At 47.0% G+C, this 27014-nt stretch overlaps 1 protein-coding gene across 3 annotated transcripts; it reads left to right on the top strand.

Moving 5' to 3' along the window:
- The first annotated feature begins 3828 nt into the window (after positions 1–3828).
- On the top strand, positions 3829–24580 carry YDJC (YdjC chitooligosaccharide deacetylase homolog). Of its 3 annotated transcripts, none has more exons than XM_053369285.1 (6): positions 3829–3946; positions 11331–11509; positions 17341–17500; positions 19066–19165; positions 22407–22584; positions 24150–24580. In XM_053369285.1, exons 2-6 carry the CDS (start codon positions 11346–11348, stop codon positions 24502–24504), a joined length of 957 nt encoding a protein of 318 aa, XP_053225260.1. In that variant the 5' UTR covers positions 3829–3946; positions 11331–11345; the 3' UTR covers positions 24505–24580. The 3 variants fall into 3 exon arrangements, with proteins under 3 accessions (XP_053225260.1, XP_053225261.1, XP_053225263.1); XM_053369286.1 differs by lacking the exon at positions 3829–3946 and adding an exon at positions 4433–4583; XM_053369288.1 differs by lacking the exon at positions 3829–3946 and adding an exon at positions 9309–9799.
- Positions 24581–27014: the final 2434 nt, after the last annotated feature.

Here is a 27014-nt window from a genome sequence, read left to right as displayed (position 1 = left end):
TACCCTTTTTTTTGGCCCATGTCCCCACCCAGCTGGCAGACAAAGGAAGGCTAGATTGCTCTTCCCAGAAAGCCTAAACTATTTACTTTCAGCGGATGACTTTTAAAAATTGGGAAAGGGGAGCAATTGCTGTGTTCAGCAAGATGGAGAATAATTGAGAAGACACCACGATGAAGCGCTCCACTGCATGAGTCCTGGGCACCGATTCTCTTTTTTTATATATAAATTTTTATTAGTTTTCAGCATATCATTTTCAACAATAATTAAACATACTTTCATATCTTATACCATTTTTTTTGACTTCCATCAATCACATCTGAAAATTTTCCAATCTAATCACTTAATATACACTTCTTACTTTCACTATTACATTTAAATCTCATAACTAATATATTCTTTCTCTACTTTGCAATATTTCATATATTTCTCCTTACAAAACTTCCTATAGTCATACTAGCGTAATTTGTTGATTACAATTGCTCTTCAAATAGTTTGTATATTTCTTCCAATCGTCTGTGAATCTCTGGTTCTGCAGGTTTCGAATCCTTCCTGTCATTTTATCTAATTCTGCGTAGTCCATTAATTTTGTCTGCCATTCTTCTTCCGTCGGAATTTCTTCTTGCTTCCATTTCTGGGCTAACAATACTCTTGCCACTGTTGTTGCATATAAAAAGAATGTAACATCTTGCCTATTAATATCACCTCCTGGGCACCAATTCTCAGGGCATAAACCTGAGCCATCGTGGTGGTACCCTCCCAGGTGAACATGCAAGCGCAACATCTGTCCTAGCCCATCAAGCAGCCAAATTGACATTTTATCTAGCAAATACTCCTTATACACCCTCTTCAACAACTCTTTTTTTTTTAAACTTTTGCTTGCAACACAGTTTATAAATCTGCAAATTAATAGCATAAAAATACTATAAAATAGTTTAAAACAATTTAACGGTAAGATTTTAAAGAAGAGCAGATAAAACCAATAAAAACTCAATCAGCACTGAAACAGCAGAGGCCACAATGAAACATGTTAAGATGAGCCATAAATAAAGGCAAAAATCCAGTTGGCACAATATAAAGGGCCTGTTTAAATTCAGGAAGTCTTCTTTTTTTATATATAATATTTTTTATTAATTTTCAACAAAACAAAAATACATATTGCACCACATTATAACTTTAACAAATTTTCTCTTTTTTGACTTCCTTCAGCCTCTCTGACAATCATCCGAATTCAACCTTTTAATTACACATTTCCTAATTTTGCTATTGCCTTTTACCGAACCTTTTCATATCCATTTTTCTTTCTTGCAATATTTCTTAGATTTTTACAGAGCTTCTTTTAATGCCACTAACGTTATTTCATTATCACTTATGATTTCCCAATAGTCCACTAGCTTTCCCCAGTCCTCGATAAACTTTTGATCGCGTTGATATCTGATCTTTCCTGTTAGTTTGTCAAGTTCTGCATAGTCCATCAGCTTCAATCTCCACTCATCCAATGTTGGTGTTAGTTCCTGCTTCCATACCCTCTTCAACAACTCACCTTTGTAGAATACTCTTCTGCAGATTGAATATCCAGTATCTCTAGGCAGAACCTTGTTAGATCGGACTGTAAACATTCTCCCAAGTTGGTATGGAATCTTAATTGTTCTGAACTTGTGCCATTTCATACTATCATGTGTGGAACGTTTTTCTTCTATGCAGCTGGGCAGAGCACCTTGTCAGGGAGCCCCAATATGAAACAAATCAATAAACAAACAAACAACAACAAAATTTGGGGCAGGGGCCACATAAAAGTAAGCTGGGGGCCACATATATCTGTAGGGCATGCCTGTTCTAAGGAGACAGATGGCACTTTTTCCCTGGGAAGGACTGATTGTTAAACCTCTCTGATAACTGTAGCTCAGTGCAGGAATAAGGTTCTCCAAGAAAGTGTCAGTGCCCTAAACAAACTGTGTTTCCCAGGTTCTTTAGGGGAAGCCTTGACTGTTTTAAAGTGGTTCGATACCGCTTTAAATGTGTAGTGCAGACGTGTCCTCTGTCTCTGGATGGAGAAGGCAGAGGAGATCATGCAATTTAGGATGGAGGTGGTCCTGGGCTGGTCTCTGCCTTTCGCCTGCCTTGCTTTGGTTGTTATGAAGACTAAAGATGGGGTTAAACCAACATAAGAAGCTGCTTTATATGGAGTCAAACCACAGCTGCACCCAGCTCACTATTGTCCATCTACCGTTGAGCTATGCTCCCTTCCTCAGCTACACCAGGAGGATCAAAATATAAACTAATAGGCAATCCACACCACACATTTAAAGCACAGTCAGTGCACATGACTTCTGACAAAGAACCTTGGAAATTCTTTGGCTCCGATAACAGTGATGTTATGGGGACACAGGTGGCGCTGTGGGTTAAACCACAGAGCCTAGGACTTGCCGATCAGAAGGTCGGCGGTTCAAATCCCCACGACAGAGTGAGCTCCCGTTGCTCAGTCCCTGCTTCTGCCAACCTAGCAGTTCGAAAGCACGTCAAAGTGCAAGTAAATAAATAGGTACCGCTCCAGCGGGAAGGTAAACGGCGTTTCTGTGTGCTGCTTTGGTTTGCCAGAAGCGGCTTAGTCATGCTGGCCACATGACCCCGGAAACTGTACGCCGGCTCCCTTGGCCAATAAAGCGAGATGAGCGCCGCAACCCCAGGGTCGTCTGCGACTGGACCTAATGGCCAGGGGTCCCTTTACCTTTACCTAGTGCACATGACTTCTGACAAAGAACCTTGAGAATTCTTTGGCTTTGATAACAGTGATGAAAGGAACAGGCCATAAAGCAGCTCTAGAACTCCTGGAAGCTCCTATTATATTTTGTACATTTATATCTCTCCTCTCCCTCGACCAAGGTCATGCAGTCAGCTTCATGGGGACTAGGACCCTGGCCTCCAACACTCTAACCACTAAGCCACACTGCAGGGCGGCCGACTTGAATAAAATATGGGGGGGGGGATGACAGGTAATCACCGCATAACCGATCACATGATGTGGAACACACACCATTTGAATGGTGGTTGTTGCTGTTTAGTCGTGTCCGACTCTTTGTGACCCCCTGGACCAGAGCACACCAGGCACTCCTGTCTTCCACTGCCTCCCGCAGTTTGGTCAAACTCATGCTGGTAGCTTGAAGAACACTGTCCAAGCATCTCTTCCTCTGTCGTCCTCTTCTCCTTGTGCCCTCCATCTTTCCCAACATCAGGGTCTTTTCCAAGGAGTCTTCTCTTCTCATGAGGTGGCCAAAGTATTGGAGTCTCAGCTTCAGGATCTGTCCTTCCAGTGAGCACTCAGGGCTGATTTCCTTAAGAATGGATACGTTTGATCTTCTTGCAGTCCATGGGACTCTCAAGAGTCTCCTCCAGCACCATAATTCAAAAGCATCCATTCTTCAGCGATCAGCCTTCTTGATGGTCCAGCTCTCGCTTCTGAACATCACTACTGGGAAAACCATAGCTTTAACTATACGATTTGAATGGTAATTCCCATCAATTTGAGGGGGGCAGCCCCCTCAAATATTATAGGGGGGGCGAAAGGACCTCGGCCCCTAGGAATTGGCTCTTACGCCACACTGGAAGCAAATATTTGGGTTAGTTAGCTAAGGGTGCTGGGAGCCGTAGCACGTTGGCAGGGGCGAACTACAGTTCCCAGGATTTATTTGAGGGTTGGCGAGGGGGAGGGAGCCATGTGCTCCGTGGGCTGGAGATGGGGTCCTTAAACTAATTCGAGCTGCTTGCCTCCCCCCCCCGGGGGGAAAAAAACCCACCTTAAATCCCAACGCGTCCCCGCTTTGTGCCGTCAGGGGGCGCTGCCGCCCCGCTCCGACCAAGCCGATTCTTTCCCCCTCCCAGGTTGCAAATAGCTTCCTGCTGCTGGAAGCGGATCATGGATGCTGCTGTTGCTGCAATTGTTCCACCATGGGTGAGTGCAAGAGATCCCCTTTCCTGTTAGCCTGGGACACGTGGGCGGCGATTAGGAGTGTGGTGGGGCGGTGGGGGGGGGTCCTCGCCCTAGCTTTGCAGTCCCCTGTGGGGTCCGCTGCGTGGGAGATTCGGATCTCCAGGGAGGTGGGAGGACGGGAGACCAGCGGGCCCTTCTCCCTTGTCCTTCCTTGGACCTTTGCAAAAATAAATATATATAGGAGGCACACACACACACACGCTTGCAGATCCTACCCTTCGGGGGGTGTCGCTGCGGGGGTGGGCTGGCCAACTAGCTGCGCTTTTTTGCAGGATCCCTTATGAGGTGCTGCAAAAAAAAAAAAAAAAAAACCCGCTGCAAACATTGGGGCTTCCCTCTCTCTGGAGCGCGCAGGATCGCACCGTTGCATTAGGCTGGGATGGGAGCAATTCGCGCCGGGGACATAAAAGGCTTCCCAGGCTGAGCCGCCTTTGCAGCGTTGCGAAATATGGATCAAGCGCCTGGAGGTGGAAAGGAGAAGTGGATCGCCTTGGGGGCAAAGGAAGAGGCTGGGATCTCCTCGATCTGCGATGGCGCCCTGCGTTTGGGGGCAGAGGAATGCTGCTGGATGCGGAAAGACTTGCGGGTGGAGAGGCCGGTGGGCTTAGGAGGAGTGACTGGGAGGATCGGGGCCAGCAGGGGAAGTGAAATAGGGAGGTCGATCTTTTTCCTTGTTTACCTTCACTTGGGAGAGGTAATGATTATACTCTGACACTTGAGCGCTGTAGATCTATAGATCTATGTGTATACATAGGCATTGCACATCAGTTGTGAGATTGCAATTGGTTTTAAAGTGCTTTTATTTGGTGTTGCTGGGAACAGGGACCTCCTGGTGGCTGTTATTTTTAATCATATGTTCATTTATACAATGCCTTTCGGCCTCCCACGGGACTCAAGGCGGCTCACAGGTGGCAATAAGAACCACTATGAACAGCGGGGGGGGGGGGGGTTAAAAAACAATTAAACCTTGATAGAATTAAAGCTCTATACAAATATATAAAACGTCTTTTGATAATGATGGTAAGGAAATGGGGTGTGCTGGCCTGGAATTGCCCCAGTGAATAAACTGCAGACTGTGTTCGATTTTTGGTACAGTAAAATAAGTTTTTTGTTAATACCTTAAAGACTAAATGATTATATTACGGCAAAACATTTGTGGATCCAAGCCCAGTTTCTCAGAGGTAAAAAAGCATTATCTTCAATTTGCAGACAGAGAAAGAGAGAGAAAATTGATGCTGGTTCATTTTTCAGAATCCGCCCGCCCCTCCCCCGCAACTAAATCAATTAAGACCTGATTTAGGATGTTTGACTTGCATGAAGTAAATAAAACTTACAAACAGTTCAATTAAATTAACACCATGTGAATTTTATGTGCTGTGTAAATCTCAGAAGCTTTTCCAGTAGCGAAAAGAATTGGAGCTGAATATTTCAAATCAACAAAGCCCATTTAAGGAGCTTCAAGTGTTATTAGTCAAGCAAATTCAAAGCTTTTACTTGGAAAATTATTTTTTTATTGAGATAGGACATAGTATTTGCTGGGGGTGGGAAAGTGACAGCGCTGAAAACGGTTAGCATACTAATTTTAACATGGCCAAAGAGCTCTTGACATAAGCGCATGAGCTTCTTAGGGAAGAGTCACCTAAAAAAACACACATTAGTGATCACTTTCATTCTAGGTTTGAATGGCATCCTATTCATTCCAGTCACTCAATTTGCCTCAGTGTGTTCGTTATGCTACAAATTCATTTTCTGAAACGGTGTGTTTCAAAAAGTGGGAGGGCTGTCTTTGCTTCCAGCCCCCTGATTTAGGGCTTTAAACCTTGAATTGTGCCTGGGAAAAAAATATTTTATTTTTATTTTTGCCTGCTGTAAGAAAAATAGGACACTTCCTTACACTGACTCGGACTTGTTGGGTACATCTAGCTTAGCACTGCTTACACGGACTGGCAGCAGCTCTCCAGGACTTCAGGCAGGGTCCTTTCTCTACTTGAAGATGCCATTAGAGGTTGCACCTTGAACCTTTTGCATGTATCAATCGGGGTTTAGGCCCAGTTTTGGCACAGAAACTGCTTGGGTTGCCCTGTATGATAACCTCTGGTGGGGGTGATGTGTCCCCATTAGGTAAAGGTAAAGGGACCCCTGACCATTAGGTCCAGTCGTGGCCAACTCTGGGGTTGCGGCGCTCATCTCGCTTTATTGGCCGAGGGAGCCGCCGTACAGCTTCTGGGTCATGTGGCCAGCATGACAAAGCCGCTTCTGGCGAACCAGAGCAGCGCACGGAGACGCCGTTTACCTTCCCACTGAAGCGGTACCTATTTATCTGCTTGCACTTTGACGTGCTTTCGAACTGCTAGGTTGGCAGGAGCAGGGACTGAGCAACGGGAGCTCACCCCGTCGCGGGGATTCGAACCGCCGACCTTCTGATCGGCAAGTCCTAGGCTCTGTGGTTTAACCCACAGCGCCTCCCGTGTCCCCATTAATTGCCCTCAATTTCTCAGCGGCTTTTGATACCGTCAACCATGGCATTCTTGTCTGAGTTAGGGGTAGGTAGAATTGCTTTTTGGTGGGTCCGGTTCTACTTGCACAGACGTTTACAAAAGGTGATGTTTGGGGACGGCTCTTCAGCCCCGTGGAGACTTCAGTGTGGAGTTCTTCAGGGTTCAGTTTTATCCCCTATGCCAGAGGGCAGCAAACTTTTTCAGCAGGGGGCCGGTCCACTGTCCCTCAGACCTTGTGGGGGACTGGACTATATTTTGAGGGGGAAAAGGAACAAATTCCTATGCCCCCAAAATAACCCAGGGATGCAATTTAAATAACAGCACACACTCTACTCATGTAAAAACACCAGGTAGGCCCCACAAATACAGTGGTACCTCGGGTTAAGTACTTAATTCCGTTCTTAACCTGAAACTGTTCTTAACCTGAGGTACCAATTTAGCAAATGGGGCCTCCCGCTGCCGCCGCACCGCCATTGTGCAATTTCTGTTCTCATCCTGAAGCAAAGTTCTTAACCCAAGGTACTATTTCTGGGTTATCAGAGTCTGTAACCTGAAGCGTCTGTAACCCGAGGTACCACTGTAACCCAGAGATGCATTTTAAATAAAAGGACACATTCTACTCATGTAAAAACACGCTGATTCGCGGACCGTCCACAGGCTGGATTTAGAAGGCGATTGGGCCAGGCATGTCCAAAGTCCATTTCTTGAGCCTAATCCGACCTGCCGGTCGTTTTAATCCGGGCCCTGTGGCAATTTATTTCCTGGGGTAAAATCGTAAAAAAAACCCCTCAAGAACTTCAATCCTAAAAAAGGTCAACAACTATGGTCGGCCCTCACGGCCCTTCACTTCATCAAATCTGGCCCTCTTTGAAAAAAGTTTGGACACCCCTGCAGTATGTTGTTCAACATCTACATGAAAATGCAGAGAGGGGTCATCTGGAGTTTTGGAGCACCTTGTCAGCAATATGGCAATGACAAAGAGAGCTCTACTTTTCCTTCACATCTGCAGGTGAGGCAGTGGAAGTGCTGAACCGGTGTCTTGCCTCGATAATGGACTGGATGTGAGCCAACAGACTGAAGCTCAATCCAGATAAGACTGAGGCACTGTTAGTGGGTGGTTCCTTAGATCGGATGGCTTCGAGGTTGTCTGCTCTTGATGGGGTTACACTTCCTCTGAAGGAGCAGGTTCATAGCTTGGGAGTGGATCCTTTGCTGTCGCTCGAGGCTCAGGTGGTCTCATTGGTCCGGAGTGCCTTCCATCACCTTCGGCTGGTTGCCTAGCTATAATAATAATAATAATAATAATAATAATAATAATTTATTATTTGTACCCCGCCCATCTGGCTGAGTTTCCCCAGCCACTCTGGGCAGCTTCCACAAAGACCAAAAATACACTAATATGTCATACATTAAAAACTTCCCTGAACAGGGCTGCCTTAAGATGTCTTCTGAAGTCAGGTAGTTGTTTATCTCTTTGACATCTGGTGGGAGGGCATTCCACAGGGCGGGCACCACCACCGAGAAAGCCCTCTGCCTAGTTCCCTGTAGCTTTGCTTCTCGCAATGAGGGAACCGCCAGAAGGCCCTCGGCACTGGACCGCAGTGTTCGGGCAGAACGATGGGGGTGGAGACGCTCCTTCAGGTATACTGGGCCGAGGCCGTTTAGGGCTTTAAAGGTCAGCACCAACGCTTTGAATTGTGCTATGCCCCTATCTGGACAGGGATAGCCTAACTACTGTTGCCTATGCTCTGGTAACCTCTAGGTTTGATTACTGCAATGTGTTACACATCTGAAGATGGTTCAGAAACTTCAGCTGCTGCAAAATTTGGCTGCCAGGTTGCAAGAAGGTTTGAGCATATTACACTGATCCTGGCCCAATTGCACTGGCTACCAATTAGTTTCCGGGCCCAATTCAAAGTATTGGTTTTGGGCTATAAAGCCTTAAACTGCTCAGGACTTCAAAGACTGCTTTTGTCCATATGAACTTATCTGGACCCTGCGAACATCGTCTGAGGCTCTTCTTTGCGTGCCTCCTCCTCGAGAGGTCTGGAGGGTGGCAACACAAGAACAGGGCCTTCTCTGCAGTGGCTCCCCGTCTGTGGAATGCTCTCCCCAGGGAAGTTCGCTTGGCACCTTCATTATACACCTTTAGGCGCCAGGCAAAAACATTCCTTTTTAACCGGGCCTTTGGCAGATTGACGTCCAATGCGCTTTTAAAATGTGTTGTGGGAGGGGGGATTTTGAGGTTTGTTCTTATTTTTATTATGTATGTTGTGTTTTTTATATTGTAATTTTATTATTGTGAACTGCCCCAAGACCTGCAGACGTAGGGGCAGAATACAAATTTAATAATTAAACAAACAATTCCAAACAGATGCTCTGTCACTGAGCTGCTACCCTTCCCTGGCATTTTGCTCTTTCAGTTTTTAAAATCTGGATTATTATTTTTTTAAAGCTCTTAAAGGTAAAGGGACCCCTGACCATTAGGTCCAGTCGTGGCCGACTCTGGGGTTGCAGCGCTCATCTCGCTTTCCTGGCCGAGGGAGCCGGCGTACAGCTTCCGGGTCATGTGGCCAGCATGACTAAGCTGCTTCTGGCAAACCAGAGCAGCGCACGGAAACACCGTTTACCTTCCCGCTGGAGTGGTACCTATTTATCTACTTGCACTTTGACGTGCTTTCGAACTGCTAGGTTGGCAGGAGCAGGGACCGAGCAACAGGAGCTCACCCTGTTGCAGGGATTCGAACCGCCGACCTTCTGATTGGCAAGTCCTAGGCTCTGTGGTTTAACCCACAGCGCCACCCGCGTCCCTACTTACTCTTACAAAGCTCTTACTATGGTATAATTGTAGAGTTGGAAGGGACCATGAGGGTCATCTAGTCCAACCCCCTGCAATGCAGTAATCTTCTACCCAGCATAGGACTTGAACTTCTGACCCTGAGGTTAAGAGTCCCCTGCTTTACCAACTGAGCTGTCCCAGCAGTCAATTAACCCATTTCCTTTTTATTTGTGAGCCCTTTTGAAACCCTTGCTTAGAATCCAGATGTTTTGGACTACATCTCCCATGAGCCCCAGCCACCCGTGAAGGTTAAGGCAAAGCCTTCTCTAGCTACTTCCTTATAGAGTCCACATGACTGTGCAAAGAAGCGCCTAGATTTGCTCAGGCCACGCCAATCCCCGCCTCCAGAAGTCGAGACTATGCTTTCGACAGCCTCCTTCTATCTTAGGCAACACACTCTTGAGCGGTTAAACCACGCCGGTCCTGACAAACCAGTCTCCTTCATCTCTGCTCCTCAGCAGATTCAACAGGATGCCCGTAAGTACAGCTCATTCCTTCCGCAAATGGAACGGAGGAGTCTCAGTGGCTTCTTTGTATTCGCCCTAGACGCTGGGCAAACACACCGCAATGCCGGACTTTCCTACTTTGGGAAAGAAGGAGCGGTACAGGGGCTCTAAGCCGTTCTGAAAGCCGGAGAGGTGAAAGGGAAATCAATACAGCAAAAGGGAAACCTTTGCTCCACTGCTGAAGTTTTAAGGCAGCTTCAGTCCCAGTGCAATTTTTTTTATTGTGGGACAGGACCTTATTCTCAAACCCCAACCCTCCAGCTTCACGTTGGTTTCGTTTGGCAGGACCCATTTACCCACTCCTGCGAAGCCCTCGTATGCAGAGTGTCCACTTTTAGCCTTCACAGGATCATAGAATTTAAAGAGTTGGAAGGGATTGTATGCCGTTGTCCCATACGGGGATCGAACCTGCAACCTTGACGTTAACAGCACCGTGCTCTAACCAACTGAGCTCTCCAGGCAGCTATTGGCTTTTAGTTGTCTTTTTCTATTGCTTCTTTCCTTTCTTATATTGCGCCTTACTGTATTATGGTTCGAATGCTGCAGAATGCATGCTGGGTTTTTATGCTTCCGACAAAGGTAAGCTAGGTGGAGAGAGGGGGGAGAGAGAGAGACTGGTTCACAGTGAGCTTCATGGCCATGTGAGGATTCGAACTCTGGTCTCCCAGGTCCTAGTCCGATGCTGTAATCACTACACCACACTGGCTGTTGGACTTGCTGATCATAAGGTCGGCGGTTCGAATCCCCGCCACGGGGTGAGCTCCCGTTGTTCGGTCCCAGCTCCTGCCCACCTAGCAGTTCGAAAGCACATCAAAGTGCAAGTAGATAAATAGGTACCGCTTTACAGCAGGAAGGTAAACGGCGTTTCTGTGTGCTGCGCTGGTGCTGGTTCGCCGGAGCAGCTTCGTCACGCTGGCCTGGTGACCCGGAAGTGTCTTCGGACGGTGCCGGCTCACGGCCTCTTAAGCGAGATGAGCGCGCAACCCTAGAATCGGACACGACTGGCCTGTACGGGCAGGGGTACCCTTACCTTTAAGTGGGATTTGGCCTAACTGCCCCTCTGCAATGATCACCCACACCCAGTGAATGTGTCGGTTTTTAGCAGGAAGCACCTAACTCTTCACTCTGTTGCAGGAATTTTTAAACCTGTTGACCTTTTAATCTGGAGGGAGGGGTGTGTGTGAGAAAGCGAGGCCAGGCTAATCCTGTTGAGTAACTTTGCATACAGACGTGCCCTTCCTTTCTTCCTTCCTCGAATAGCAAAATAAACTTGCTTTCTACACCTCCCCGGAGGATGGGTAGGTGATACTAGCAATTATGGAAGCCGGCACCTAGATTGTTCACTTCTGTGCTGTGGCAACAGCTGTAGCCAACGCTGACTCATGCTTTCATCTGCTCCAGACCTGTCCTTACATTTCCTGAGGGCCCTCTGGCGGGCTTGATTCTTGTGCGATTTATTCAAGACTTCCTCTTGCATTCTCTCCCCCCGCCCCCACTTCCAGGGCTGACTCCTAAGGATGCCCAGAGCAGCAGTGAAGCTCATAGTCACCGGCGATGACTTTGGCTACTGCCCAAGAAGAAACCAAGGCATCGTGGAGTCTTTTCTCTCCGGCGGCGTGTCCAACGTGTCCCTCCTGGTGAACGGCAGCGCTGCGTCCGATGCGGCACAACTGGCGAGGAGGTGAGAGCTCCCTTGCTTTCTGTCTCTTGCTTTCACACAGGCGCCTGTTTCACAAAGCCCTGTCACACATGAGATCGAGCATGACCACTGGCTCGGTGGTGGAGCCCGTGCTTTGTGCAGAGGAGGTCCTGGCCTCAAATCCTGGCATCCCCAGTTAAAAGGCTTCAGAATGAATGAATCTTTATTTGCATCAGTCACAGCAGTAAAACAGCAATACGATATACAAAGAATAGAAATAAAAAGTCAATTATATAAAATACGTTTTAGGGTTTTGAATCAATAGTCAAGTAGTGGATCTTATTCTGATTGCCCCAGCTAAAAACCTTGCAACCTTTGCTGTCACCTGCTCATCTTGATCTGCCAAGAGAAAGGACACTGTGGCAGTGGCTGGGCGACCCGGAATGGACAATAAAAGAGGGGTGATAATCTCATTCCTCAAATCATTATAAATAGTGCAAGACATCAATTTGGTACTGCCATCTCCACAGGGACATAAGCATTTTTTGTGTGGAATCTGTTGGAATGGCCCCTTGAGTACAGCCGAGGGCAATACATTCAATCTCGAGAGAGTAAAAGCGCTTCTATATTTTGAAATTGCTAGGTGATGCAGAGAGGGTGCCAGAGAGTCGAAATGGGAAGGTGCAAAATAGTCATACCATGGGCAAAATTTCCTTATTGTGGCCAAGTTGTTCTGACGCTCGATATCATTTAGGCGCTGACAAATTAGACCGTTTGCTTTACTAAAACCCAAAGTGAGTAGCTGTTGTGGTGATAAATCACAAGAGTGAAGTTTTTGACAGACAGTTTTAGTCCAGGCGCTCTTGTGACAATCTTACAGCACTAGGGACATTAGACCAGGGGGATTTGAGTTTAGGCGAAGCCAATAGTTAAGTGTCCTACACCAGATCCGTAATTCTAAGATTAGCCTCTAAGGTGCAATGATGCATTTGGGACAGAGGGTGGTACAGAGAAAATTTGCCTTAAGAACTATGATTGGACAGCTTCCGTAGATCCAAGGTGAGTGAAAAGGCTTCAGAGCTTCAGAGTTCTGCCACGTGAAGATGGGAACATGGGAAGCAGCTTTTTAACCACTGAGAAAGAAGCCTTCTCCCCTCTTTGTGCTGACTGGCGCCTATCAGAGTGAAAGGAGGAGTGTCGGCCACTGAGGATAGGCTCTCAGGGTCGCTCTGGCGCAAGAAGAGCACTGAGGACTAGTTCCGTATGCTCCAAAGCTAAGCGTTTAGGAACACCGAGAAGACAAGGGGCTCCCGTTTCGAGAGAATGTTGTGCAAGATCTGCTACTTGCAATGGAACTTCCCAGTACATTTCCGAGCACAATTCAAAGTGTTGGTGCTGACCTTTAAAGCCCTAAACGGCCTCGGTCCTGTATACCTGAAGGAGCGTCTTCACCCCCATCGTTCAGCCTGGACACTGAGATCCAGCACCGAGGGCCTTCTGGCGGTTCCCTCATTGTGAGAAGTGAGGTTACAGGGAACCAGACAGAGGGCCTTCTCGGTAGTGGCGCCCGCCCTGTGGAAAGCGCTCCCTTCAGATGTGAAGGAAATAAGTAGCTATGCTATCTTTAAAAGACATCTGAAGGCAGCCCTGTTCAGGGAAGTTTTTAATATTTAATGCTGTATTGTTTTTAATACTTGATTGGGAGCTGCCCAAAGTGGCTGGGGAAACTCAGCCAGATGGGCGGGGTATAAATAATATATTATTATTATTATTATTATTATTATTATTATTATTATTATTATTCAGGGAAAACACAACTTAAGTCACCTTGAAAGATGATATGGGAGTAGTCCATATCAGTTGCCTGTGTATGTGCACAGAAAATAATGGATTTACCTTAAAGGCAACACCCAGAGTTCTGCTTCCAGTCAGTGCAGACAACACTGGGCTAGATGGATCATTGGTCTGGCTCAGAATAAGGCAGATTCCTATCACTGCCTTGTCGCTTATATACACAGTACAACTCTGCAATCTGCAGAGAGTGCTTCACATGCAAGTTTCAAAGGTCTCAGGAGCCTGTTATGCACAACTAAGTGCAGTGCTTTTAGTGCGGCTACTCCTGATCTGTGAAATAACATCCCTTTTGAGATATAATAGGGGCTCACAGTCTACACTTTGAAGCTATGTTCTGACATGCTTTTCCAGTTGAATGAATAGGTCTCTGCCATGGGTACCTTTGTGTGTGTGTGTGTGATTTGGTTTTTTTGTATTGTTTTTAAACTGATTTTTAAGCTGCTTTTATTGTACACCACCTTGAGACACATATGTGCAAGGCCAAAATAATAGTAAGAATAACAAGGGTAATAACGACAAATATAGTGGTACCTCGGGTTAAGTACTTACCATATTTTTCGCTCTGTAAGACACAAAAATGAAGGGGAAATGTGTGTGCGTCCTATGGAGGGAATGCAGGCTCCTTGGCTTCAGCGATAGCAACGCGCAGACTCCGAAGCGCAGAAAGGCTTGCTGATAGCCGCCTGGAGAGCGAGAGAAGTCGGTGCACACCGATCCCTCTCGCTCTCCAGGCTTCGCTTCGCTGGAGAGGTGCTGCACAGTTTTACCTCTCTGCGCAGTGCTCCTTCAGCGAAGCGGGAGGAGAAACGGAAGGGGCTCCGTTTCTTCTGCCACTTCACTAAAGAGGCGCTGAGCAGAGAGGGGGAGAATTTTTTTTCTTTTCCTGTTCTCCCCTTCCTATGGTCCGGTGCGTCCTATAGAGCGAAAAATACGGTAATTCATTCCGGAGCTCTGTTCTTAACCTGAAACTGTTCTTAACCTGAAGCACCACTTTAGCTAATGGGGCCTCCTGCTGCTGCCGCGCTGATGGAGCACGATTTCTGTTCTCACCCTGAAGCAAAGTTCTTAACCCGAGGTACTATTTCTGGGTTAGCGGAGTCTGTAACCTGAAGCATATGTAACCCGAGCTACCACTGTAACAACAGCTAATAAAGCTCTGCTATTTTAGGGCTGGAGATTGAACCTTGAGTGCCACCCACGGCCTTTTTCGATGCTCTCCTCTTTTTGAAAGCAGCCTGCGGAGCCGACGTCCTTTACCGGCACACTTTTTGTAAATATAGAAAACACCTGGCCCCGTTTCTGGTTACAAGCCCTGCTGAGTCCGGCCCACGAGGCCGCGTGACTCCAGTCTGAAACGGCTTCTTCGAATCCAGGTCAGAGCCTTCGGAGTGGCGGCAGCTTTTGTGCACTATCTCAGCCACTCTGAGGGGCTGGTTTTCCTTCCCAGCACGCCGGCCCCCTCTTTTGGCTTTTCCTACCTTGAGACTCTAATGCAGGGAGCCAGAGAACATATGCAGATCCTGCCTTAGACACTTAATTAGGTTATGCGTGAGTAATTAACAATTCCTGCCAGCACTTACGCATGCGAGGTATCGCACAGTGGATGCGAGCTTAACCTTGTTACGTCAGCACCTGGAGGTCCCGTAGCCTCGGTTTAAGAAAGCAGCTCAGATCTGGGTCACACTTTTTTTGCTTACTCCTCTGATAAATATAGTCGTTGGAAGCCAACATCTTAATCCTTTTAACCGTCTCTGCTGACTAAAAGGATTGTCCCTGCGTGGGCGTTTGCTGCTATAAATATTCCTGGGTTATCGGCCACCTACGGAGGGTTTCCTTCATCCTCGGGCCTATTACATAAATTAGAAGCCTGGGCTGGTTTGAAATAAATACTCTGTTGTTTTTTCTCTAAGGGCAAAGCCTCCTCTGATAACCTGCCTTTATCTTGAGCTGTCCTTTAAACCAGGGGAGGCTAAGTGCCCGATTTGGCCCCTAAGCATATCCTGCAAAATAAAAAAAATGAACTGGACCAGGTGGTTGCCAAGGTCGGGAAGCTTTTAAAATAATAATAATAATAATAATAATAATAATAATAATAATAATAATAACAACAACAACAACAACAACAACAACAACAACAACAACAACAATTATTATTTATACCCAGCCAAGGCCGGGCTCAGGGCGGCTAACAAGCAATACAGTGGTATCTTGGGTTAAGTACTTAATTCGTACCGGAGCTCTGTTCTTAACCTGAAACTGTTCTTAACCTGAAGCACCACTTTAGCTAATGGGGCCTCCTGCTGCTGCCGCGCCACCGGAGCACAATTTCTGTTCTCATCCTGAAGCAAAGTTCTTAACCTGAAGCACTATTTCTGGGTTAGCGGAGTCTGTAACATGAAGCGTATGTAACCTGAAGTGTATGCAACCTGAGGTACCACTGTAATAAAAACAAGTTGAATGAATATAACTTAAAAACAAGATTGAAATACAACATTAAAATATTGAAACATTAAAATATTAAAATGCAGCTTCATCACAGGAGGAGAAAGGAAAAAAGAAAGAGGGGAAGGGGATCAAGTTGATTCCAAGCCAAAGGCCAGGCGGAACAACTCTGCCTTACAAGCCCTGCGGAAAGAAATCAGATCCTGCAGGGCCCTGGTCTCATGAGGCAGAGCGTTCCACCAGGCCGGAGCCAATGTTGAGAAGGCCCTGGCTCTGCTTGAAGCTAATCTAACTTCCTTAGAGCCCGGGACCACTAGGGTGTTGCTTTTTATGGACCTTGAGGCTCTCCGTGGGGCATACCGGGAGAGGCGGTCCCGTAGGTACGAGGGTCCTAGGCCGTGAAGGGCTTTTTTTTTGCAGTCTGAGGTCCGCATTCCATCCTAGACGACCTTCCCAGGGCCGGTGCTGGGTGGAGCCAAAGGCAAAAGTGGGTGGAGCAATACCTTTTTACCTTTGTGCAGTGGGCTGATTTCTTCACACTCACAGGCCCCTCTCTGTTCTCCCATCCAGGCAATCGATAAAGCACAAGTGGAGTCCAAGGGCACATTCTGCGCCACAAAGCCTCACGTTAATCGACTTTTTGTTGTTGTCCTGCTTTTAATCCCCAACACTACAGGTTTATACAGTGGTACCTCAGGTTACATAAGCTTCAGGTTACATACGCTTCAGGTTACACACTCCGCTAACCCAGAAATAGTGCTTCAGGTTAAGAACTTTGCTTCAGGATGAGAACAGAAATCGTGTGACAGTGGCACAGCGGCAGCGGGAGGTCCCATTAGCTAAAGTGGTGCTTCAGGTTAAGAACAGTTTCAGGTTAAGTACAGACCTCCGGAACCAATTAAGTACTTAACCTGAGGTACCACTGTAGTTCAAAAGTACACAAACAGCCACAGGTATCAGAGATTTCTCCAGGGTCAACAAGTTCATATTGAAGTGTTTCCAATATCACACTTCTAGTACAGTGGTACCTCAGGTTACATAAGCTTCAGGTTACATACGCTTCAGGTTACACACTCCGCTAACCCAGAAATAGTGCTTCAGGTTAAGAACTTTGCTTCAGGATGAGAACAGGAATCGGGCTTCGGCGGCACAGCAGCAGCAGCAGGAGGCCCCATTAGCTAAAGTGGTGCTTCAGTTAAGAACAGTTTCAGGTTAAGAAAGGACCTCCGGAACGAATTAAGTACCAGTACTGAACCCGAGGTACCACTGTACTAAACAATGCCTTCATGTGAAAATGTTGAGAAGTCCAAAATACCCAAAACATTGGGTCTTGGTTTTGTTTTTTTGCTGGAAAACCTCAATTTTAAATGTAGGGAAGTACTGTCTATGATGTTAAGTGTAGCTCTGAAGAAAACAGAGGTATTTCTTACCCATCTTGCAAGGATGTTTAGGAACTAATGAGCCTCTGTGCTGAAAGACACAATACAGTCTCTCCCTGCAAACCCATCAGTCACAGGAACGTGGTGTGTTAGTGAGAGCTGGAAATTAACTGGCATTTTGAAATATATCCTCCCTAGGTATCACATTCCAATAGGGCTCCATGCCAACCTTTCTGAGGGCTCTCCTGTTTGCCCGGCGTTGAAAGCGAAGTCCACATTGCTCAACGAAGAAGGGTTTTTCCACGGAAAGATGGGCATCCGGAGAGCGTTAGCTGATGGTCTCCTGAACATGTCTGAGGTAGGAAGATACGCATACAGGTCTTTTCTTGCTAGCCCTGGTGATCTCTACTGTGGGAGAAACCATGTGGCACTTATTATTATTATTATTATTTGAAATAGTTTTTATTTGGTTTTGCAAGTATAAAATTATAACAATACCATCATACGTTTCCACATTTGCAGATTCTATTCTTTTCTACTGCATCTTTTCCAATAATCCTTATTTTACATCATCCCATTGTCTCCATTGCTACATTACAAGTGTTATTGTAATCTGGTTAGTGTTTTCATCTTCTTCCAATGGTCTCCAAGATAAATTATATCCCCCCCCCCCAATTCTTTGTTAAAGTTCTGGTCTTCTTGAGTCCTGAGCTTCCTGGTCAGTTTTGCCATTTCGGCATAGTCCAACAATTTGATTTGCCATTCTTCTCTGGTAGGGACTTTATCTTCTTTCCATCTTTGGGCTAATAACATCTGGACGGCTGTCATGGCATACATAAAAAGTCTTTTCTGCTCCCTTCGAATATCTGCACCTATAATTCCTGATTAAAAAGCCTCTGTTGGTTTTTTTTGTTTTTTTCCAAAAGTTAATTTCAACATTTTTTCCATCTCATTGTATATCATTTCCCAGGATGCTTTTATTACCTTACAAGACCACCATTAAACTTAGGCAGAAGGTTAATAACTAAAGCCCACTTTAAGCTTTCTTTGACCTTACCTGCCCACACCTGACATTATGTCTGACATCAGGTGTAGGGGCAGGTGAGCAAGGCTACCCCAAAACACCTTTACAGGACAGTGGGGAGGTCTGTTGGGCCAGGTTTGGGAGATCCTTGGTGTCGAACCATGGTGAGATAGGTGGACCATGCGCATGCATGCACATTTCAGCGTACATGGAAGTTTTGTGTCATCTCAAATAAGATTTTATTTAGTATTGTTCTTATTTTGAATTACTTACAGGGTTGGGGGCCCTCTATACCTGAAGTAGCGTCTCTACCCCCTTCGTTCAGCCCAGACCCTCAGGTCCACCAGTGAGGGCCTTGTGGTGGTTCTCTCACCGTGAAAAGTGAAGTTACAGGGAACCAGGCAGAGGGCCTTCTTGGTAGTGGCACCCTCTCTGTAGAACGCCTTCCGGGCAGATCTGAAAGAGTTAAATAATTATGTAGTATTTCGTAGGCAGTTCCCTCACTGCGAGAAGCCAAGTTACAGGGAACCAGGCAGAGGGCCTTCTTGGTAGTGGCGCCCTCTCTGTGGAATGCCTTCCTGGCAAATCTGAAAGAATAATTATATAATTTTTTCTGTAGGTGTTTTTCTGTTTGGTGAAAGTTTTAACGTTTGATGTTGTTGTTCCTGTACTTTTGCTGGAAGTTGCCTAGAGTGGCTGCGGCAGCCCAGTCAGATGGGTGGCGTATAAGAAAATAAGTTATTAATTTATATAAATTTCCAGTGCTTAGGGCCTCTGAACATCTCCATCTGGTCCTGCTTCCTCACTTGTTTTTTGTTTTCATTTTCTAAATTAAGGGCGTCTTCTTCATATACATGGTAACTCTCCTCACCTGCCTTCCTTTCCTTTTACATTCCCAGGTGAAACACGAACTAACTGCGCAGGTTGACTTGTTCCGTGAGCTCACAGGTCACCTGCCTCAACACATGGACGGACACCAGCATGTTCACGTCCTCCCAGGTAAGGCAAATCCACACCTTAGGCAAGGATGAGACACCTTTTCCACCCTGCGGGGCCACACGTCCGGATTTTTATCTTTCCGCACACACCCTCTCCCCTCCATTCAGGTGAGCAAGAGGCCTGGTCCAAGTTCCAGGGCACATTCCAGTCAGGCAAAGGTAAAAAAAGGTAAAAGACTCCTGGACAGTTAAGTGCAGTCTATAGCTGTCAACTTTTCCCTTTTCTTGTGAGGAATCCTATTCGGAATAAGGGAATTTCCCTTTAAAAAAGGGAAACGTTGACAGCTATGGTGCAGTCAAAGTGACTACAGTGGTACCTCGGGTTACAGACGCTTCAGGTTACAGACTCCGCTAACCCAGAAAGAAGAACTTCAGGATGAGAACAGAAATCGCGCAGTGGCACAGCAGCAGCGGGAGGCCCCATTAGCTAAAGTGGTACCTCAGGTTAAGAACAGTTTCAGGTTAAGAAAGGACCTCCGGAATGAATTAAATTCTTAACCGGAGGTACCACTGTATGGAGTTGCGGCGCTCATCTCCCCTTCAGGCCTAGGGAGCCAGTGTTTGTCCGCAGACAGCTTTCCGGGTCATATGGCCAGCGGGACTAAACCACTTCTGGTGCAACGGAAACCAGAGCTTACGGAAACGCCATTTACCTTCCCGCCACAGTGGTACCTATTTATCTACTTGCACAGGCGTGCTTTCGAACTGCCAGGTTGGCAGGAGCTGGGACAGAGCAACGGGAGCTCACCCCATGGTGTTGATGGGATTTGAACTGCCAACCTTCTCATCGGCAAGCCCAAGAGGCTCCGTGGTTTAGACCACAGCACCGCCTGCGTCTCTAGTCAGGCAGAAACAGGGAAGAAAGGCCGTGGTCTGGGGAGAGGGCGCTTGGGCTTGGAAAGGAGACAAGCCCTGGGGAGAGAGTGCCAAGGACCACACAGACAGGCTTCTGGACTCAAGGCCGGTTCCCACTCTAGCCGTAAGGACACAGCCTCCCCTCCCACATGCCTTAGATGATGGCGGCTCTATGACACTGAAGGACTGGAAGCCACCCCTTTCTCCCACACCTCCCCGGGGCTTGAGCTCACAGTTTGCAGGCAGCTGCCTCGGGTCAGGTTACCTGCCCTGCTAAGGTTGCCTTAAGCCTGGTGGGAGTCTATTTCTCCCCCCCCTTTTTTAAATACGTCTTTATTAAATTTTATTGAATGTTACAAGAAAATAAAAGGGGGGGGAAAAGAAATAGAAACAATACTGAACAATACATAAAGACATAAAAACATTTATCTACGCATTTTTCAAAATGTAGATTAGAAAAGAAAAGGGATGAAAGATGAGATCAAAAGAAACAAGAAAAAGAAAGAAGAGAAAAAATACTTTCCATAACCAAAATACCAAATTTATATTTCAAACATTTTCAGTATATAAATCCTAGTTAAAATATTATAACAGACTTCCACCGCATTCACAACATGCCTCTTGGTTATCCAGTTCACCTTAACACCTGTTCTTCAATCACTTCCTTTCTTTAAGTTCATTCGTAATCCATCAATTCTTTGCATTCTCTGTATTCTTCACAAGGTTAGTCTAAGCACAACCAAACTTTTGTATTTGAGCCCCGTTTGTGTAAATATTCATTTAAGCATCCCCATTGTTTCTGTACCATAGTTTTATATTTAGGCCTTATTACGTCCGTCAATTTGGCTAACTCCAGATACTCGCATAATTTTCTTAACCATGCCCATTTTGTTGGGGAATTATTTCCTTTCCAGTAACTGGCCACCAACATTCTCGCTGCTGTTGTTGCGAGAATCTATTGGGAGTCTATTTTGTTGTTTCGCCAGCTCAAAGAGCAGGTGCTCCAGTCACAATTGGAGAGCAGGGAGGTCCCAGCCTTGTCTCTCGCAGTCCCCGGCAGTGCCGCAGTCTCGGCGCTTGGGAAGCTGGTTTAAGAATGGATCTGGTTCCAGTTCCATGTCACTCACACCCATCCCAAGAGGAGCTCTTTCTGTTCCCATTCAGTCTGCAGTTCACCCGCAGTGGTTCTCTGTATTCCTGCCCTATCCACCCCCACACCCAGGGCGCTGCCTTCAGGATATTACAAGCTGTTCTGCCATGGTACAAAATGATATAGAATAAGAGTACAAGAAGAACATAACGTTGAAGACTGGGAAAGGTTTATCGGATATATGGGAAATCATTGTGCACAGCTGAAAGCGCTGGCAGCAATAAGATGAATTCAACAGTGTAAATAAGTTCTGACGGATGCGATAATGGAATACTGAATGGTATAGTTTTTTTGTAAAATATGCAGGGATTTATGGTATGTAAAATGAACCATGGAAAGAGAAGAAGGGGAAGCCTTTGATATCTTACGGATGTAAAAATTAGTAAATTGTGGGGTGCTGGCAGGGCTTTGGGAAGGAGGAGGGAGGCCTCTCAGACCCTGTCGGACCCTTCCCAAAGCCCAGCACCTGCTTAACTGGCTTCGAGAAGGGGGTTTGCCGGGGGGTGGGGTGGGCAGGCATCAAATGTTTCCAAGTCTTGAGGGCTTCATGTGGCCCTTGAGCCATGCATTGGACTACCCTGCTCTAACCACTGCACCACACTGGTTCTCCAAGAATTTACAAACAGCCGTAGCTTCCCCCCAGAGAATTCTAGGAGCTGTAGTTTGTTAAGGGTGCTGAGAGCTGTTAGGAGGCCCCTATTCCCCTCACAGAGCTACAGAGGGGTTTCACAGTCGGTTCCTCTTCCTAGGGAATTGAATCGGCCAGGAGCAAGAGAGCAGAGCCGGTAATGGACTTGGACTCAAAAGAAAATATGCTCTCTTTTTTAAAGGCCTGTACTTCCTTGGAGAAGGGGTGCGGGTGGCACTGTGGGTTAAACCACAGGGCCTAGGGCTTGCCGATCAGAAGGTCGGCAGTTCGAATCCCCGCAACAGGGTGAGCTCCCGTTGCTCGGTCCCTGCTCCTGCCAGCCTAGCAGTTCGAAAAGCACGGCAGTGCAAGTAGATAAGTAGGTACCACTCCGGCGGGAAGTTAAATGGCATTTTCGTGCACTGCTCTGGTTTGCCAGAAGCAGCTTAGTCATGCTGGCCACATGACCCAGAAACTGTACGCCGGCTCCCTCGGCCAATAAAGCGAGATGAGCGCCGCAACCCCAGAGTCGGCCACGACTGGACCTAATGGTCAGGGGTGCCTTTACTTCCTTGGAGAGGGACTTCCTAGTAACCTTTTCTCTTCCAGAGATCAGAAACGTATTTGCACAGGTGCTGGAGGATTACGGGATCACCTATACTCGAGTCCCCATCGAACCAGACCTTCCCCGCTGCGATTGGATAGACCCACACTTAATGGCCTTTTACCTGGGCGTGGAGAAGGACTCCCTAAACACAGTGGATGTGTTTAGGAAACACAGAATAAGGTGAGCAACCTGCACTTGGGAAACAACTCTGGTTTTTGCCAGTGCTTGGCTTTCATCTCGGTTCCCGTAGTTTCCAGCTCACCGAGTTCCTTAAAGAGAGTTTCCGTTTATTACGGCCATAGTCCAGCATTTTTAAAAATGGCTAAAATACGATTATTATAAAAGCAAGATACAATCATTTTTAAAAAACAAGCCAAAATAAGAGTAGGGAGACGAGAGAGTCACTGGCCAGCAAGTTAAAACAACTCAAATGATAACTGTTACTAAAGTGGAAGACTGGGGAAGAAGAGTCATGTGTCCGAAACCCAAGATTTCATAAGCAGAATAGTCATAGTGCCTCTAGAAGGCTTGGTGTGTCTTATAGAGAGAGCCTTCTGTTTGGGTGAAAGGGTGCAGAGGCTAATTGCACAACTGATTTCCCCCCACCCCACCCCCAAAAATATAAATTCTTGCAAATATTGCAAATGGCAAACATCATCCCCAAATAGGTATTCCCTTTCTCTAAGATTCTGCAACAACAAAAGCGTTCTTCCTCTAAAACATTGGGCAGTACCGCCCCCTTGAGGTGGCTGAGATTACCTAGGGTGCCGCTAATAGGCAAGGGGGCAGAGGGGGGTGGGGGTGGGCACTGGAGGTGTAAAAAATAAAATAAAAAAAGCTGGTATCACTAGATCATGTCTATCTGTTTTGTTGAATTAATTAAATGAAATTGTTTTAATTGGATTCTGAATAAATGTACAATTAATTGTTTAATAGGAGGGATGCAGGTGCCGCTGTGGGTTAAACCACAGAGCCTAGGACTTGCCGATCAGAAGGTTGGCAGTTCGAATCCCCGCAACGGGGTGAGCTCCCGTTGCTCGGTCCCTGCTCCTGCCAACCTAGCAGTTCGAAAGCACGTCAAAGTGCAAGTAGATAAATAGGTACCGCTCCGGCGGGAAGGTAAATGGCGTTTCCGTGCACTGCTCTGGTTCGTCAGAAGCGGCTTAGTCATGCTGGCCACATGACCCAGAAGCTGTACGCCGGCTCCCTCGGCCAATAAAGCGAGATGAGCGCCACAACCCCAGAGTCGGCCATGACTGGACCTAATGGTCGGGGGGGTCCCTTTACCTTTACCTTGAATTGTATAATAATAATGATGATGTATATTATGGGAATTGTAGGCCAGAACATCTGGAAGGCACAAGGTTCTCCACCTTCCCCTCTCCCCAGCATCGTGAGAAGGCACTCCCATGTATATTGCAGCCTCAGCAATGCCATCCCAGGAGACTGAAGTCTGGCAGCCATGATCAGTGAGCTACTAATCAGCCAAGTAAAACTGATGTGATTAATTAACCAAGATTCCATTAATCAACTGACAGCTCGAAGATGAATTCCAATTCCCCCCTCCTACTGACTGTGCACGTTACAGAGCAGGAAGGTTCTGGCACCACGGCAATCTCAAAATTACAATATTTCGCTCCAAATAGGTTGCATTTCATGATTGGGCAAAAAAACCAGGGGGTGGAAAATGCTTGCTCCTTCAGCACTGCTTGTGCGATTAAACGCTCATCTTCCTCCTTTCACAGGTGGCCAGATATATATATAGGCCTTAGCACCATGGGCAAAAACATGTCCATTGCCAACATCTTGGGGGCCATTGATAACGCTACAGCGACTTACCTGCCGGAAGAAGATTCCTCCATTCCTCCTGGCTCGCCGTCACGCTCAGATCAAGAAACCAGAACTGTAACCATTGAGCTGATGACGCATCCAGGGTACCCCAGCGTCCCGCCAGTTGGGGGCTGCGGCGAGGGACCCGACGATTTCTCGCAGTCCTGGGAACGCTTGCACGAACTTGAGACGCTCAAGAAAGCAGAGTTGCAGAGCCACTACAGGACAAGGAACATCCAGCTCTGTGCATTTAAAGACCTTGGGATGTGATGCTGCAGTTGTTGCTGGCTGGGCTGGGCCAGGCTAAGCGTGATGCTGAGTGAGGTGCAGAGTTAAGAACCATCCCTCCCCCCCAAAAAATAGACCGCATGGTGGGGCACAGAGGCTCCCTTTGCAAGGAGAGCTTCCACCCTTTGGTGCCCCATTTTCACAGCACTGGGGAGCAGAAGTTGTATCGCTAGGAAGGGAAAGCTTGGACAGTAACAGGACCAACAGGGTAGGATCTGTAGAGCAGATGGTTCTAGGAGCAGGAAAGATTGCATAGGAAACTATATGGGACTGTCATTGTGGGTTGGGCCTCTGGTTTGAACTCTGATATAGAAAAATACACATTTGGATCTGCCAATTCAACATGCTATTAGTCTACAGCAGGCATGTCCAATTGCAGGGTGTCCCTGGTTGATCACGGTATCCTGATCGATGGCCCCCCTCCCCCCATAAAGCTCAACAACTGTGGTCAATTCAATGGGTAGATCACTGCCAGTTTTTTTATAGTGGGAGTAGATCACAGTCTTCTGGAAGCTGGACGTGCCTGGTCTACGGATATTGGTCCATTATCCAGGGGATTCGAAGCAGGGAGCGTGTGAACTCAGCACAAAACTTAAATCAACGCTCTTCACTAAGGTCAGCCACCTGCCTCGCCAATAAAAGCCGAACTGGACCACGTACATAAATTGTGGGGAATTGGCATCTGTGTCCTTAGTTCAGACAATTTGTTTCACTTTTTCTGGAGAGGCAAGGAGACACGAGAGTCCTGATGCTAAATGCTAGCTTCACTGTCACAAGTTTGGAAATCTGGCTGTTGAACAAATTTGCAGGCTGCCGAATGTTGTGGGCAGTTGGGTTGGTGTAGAATGCTGTCAGCCGGTGTGTATGAAAAACACCGCTTGCACCATGAGAATAGCGGACAGAATGTGAAATGTACAAATCGATTTATTGGCACAATGGCAGAAATATTCCCGAAGGGTTCCATCTTGGGGAGCGGTGGGGTCCCCAGATCTAGGGTTGTGTGTTAGGAGCTGACATACACAGACCTGGACCATAGGGGTCCATTGTTGCATATGATTTTAAAACAAGTGGCCCTGTGCCAATCATTTTGGAGGCCAACTGGGCTTACCCACAAATTAAATGAAGATTTCAGCACATGCAGGCGATGTGGAAACAAAATATTAACTCGCTCTTTTTAAAGAGGACTGTCCATGCTATAGTCACTGAACATCTGCATCCAGTCTGTTCTGGCTTTGAGATGGCCATCAGATCAACCCTTGGCTTAATAGGATTCTGTTCCTTGGAGTTATCCTTGGGACCAGACAGAACCAAAAGGCTGCCTTGGGTATGCAGATGGGTGGGATCCCCTAGTTTCAGCTGACAACCAGCCGTACAGGGAGTGGGAGAAAGGGTGTGGCCAGTCACCTTTGGCTCCCAGTGAAACACCACTGATCTCCTGTCTCACATCCCACTTATTTATCCCAATAGCCACCTCCCAGGCACAATCATGGGGTTTGTGGTATGCCAGGGGAAGGATAGTGCCTCTGGTGGGGGACATGTCGTGGTTTGCCCACCTCTGGGCCCCACCCTACACCTAGCTCTCACCTGCAGCTCCTGGAAACTATCAGCATGTGACAGCAGCCGCACCCCAGGAACAGCTTCGACTGGCCGGCTAAACCAGGTGACTTCCCCCTGCATGCAAAGACAGGCTCTGGCGGACCGAATGGGCCCAAAGGTCAAGAAAATGGTTTCTGCAAATGCTGTGGAGGGAACTGAGGGGCAGATGGGAAGGTAGCCCTTCTAGGAAGAAAAGGCTATAGAGTAAACCCTACACAAATTCAGTGTGGAGCCCCTGAGAGGGTTGGATGGTGTCTTGGAACGCCTCCTCCTGGCAACTCTTGCAGCCCAGCTGGCGACAAGCGTATTGCTCTGCTTTCCTTTGGACCACATTGACGAGGCCAAGAGGGCGGGTCTTGTCATCTGGGCAGCCCAGGACCTCCATACACACCGACCAGGCTTGCACCCGGGAGAGGTCATTTCAGTACTGCCAGCATCATAGCTGTCAAGCGTCCCTTATTTGGCGGGACAGTCCCTTATCCCAGCACCATGTCCAGCTGCTGTCCCTTATTGATGAGACTTCGTTTGGCTGCTGGCTGGGCTTTCTGCCTTTGGCTTGGAGGGGCTCAGAAGCTGAACATACCTGTGCCTGGAAAATCCCTTATTTTGGCTGCTGATCCCTTATTTTCGAGGCTGCTGGTCCTTATTTTCAAATCTGCAAGTTGACAGCTATGGTCAGCATAGCTGTTTGACTTCACCCCCCAGAGACTAACTCCATTGTCTCTTGAGACAGACGGATGCCGGCAACAGGCACAATAATAGTTTCGACCCATTAAAATTACTTCGGACCAGGCATGTCACGTTGCTCTGCTGAGGTCACCATTGCAGTTCCATCATCAGGGTCGCAATAAATTTGTATTTCCTTATTCTTTTTCAACATTCCCAGTTGTGGATTA

This window comes from Podarcis raffonei, chromosome 16 (genome assembly GCF_027172205.1).
Source record: "Podarcis raffonei isolate rPodRaf1 chromosome 16, rPodRaf1.pri, whole genome shotgun sequence".
In the NCBI taxonomy this organism is placed as follows: domain Eukaryota; kingdom Metazoa; phylum Chordata; class Lepidosauria; order Squamata; family Lacertidae; genus Podarcis; species Podarcis raffonei.
Note: the sequence above shows the minus strand (reverse complement) of the source record. Positions and strands in the feature narration are given on the sequence as shown.

Bases quoted from the DNA above. Each gene is read 5' to 3' on its own strand.
- YDJC (XM_053369285.1), top strand. From the start codon at position 11,346: ATGCCCAGAGCAGCAGTGAAGCTCATAGTCACCGGCGATGACTTTGGC. The intron at 11,510-17,340 runs GTGAGAGCTCCC...TATCCTCCCTAG, and splicing joins GCGGCACAACTGGCGAGGAG to GTATCACATTCCAATAGGGC. The intron at 17,501-19,065 runs GTAGGAAGATAC...TTACATTCCCAG, and splicing joins GTCTCCTGAACATGTCTGAG to GTGAAACACGAACTAACTGC.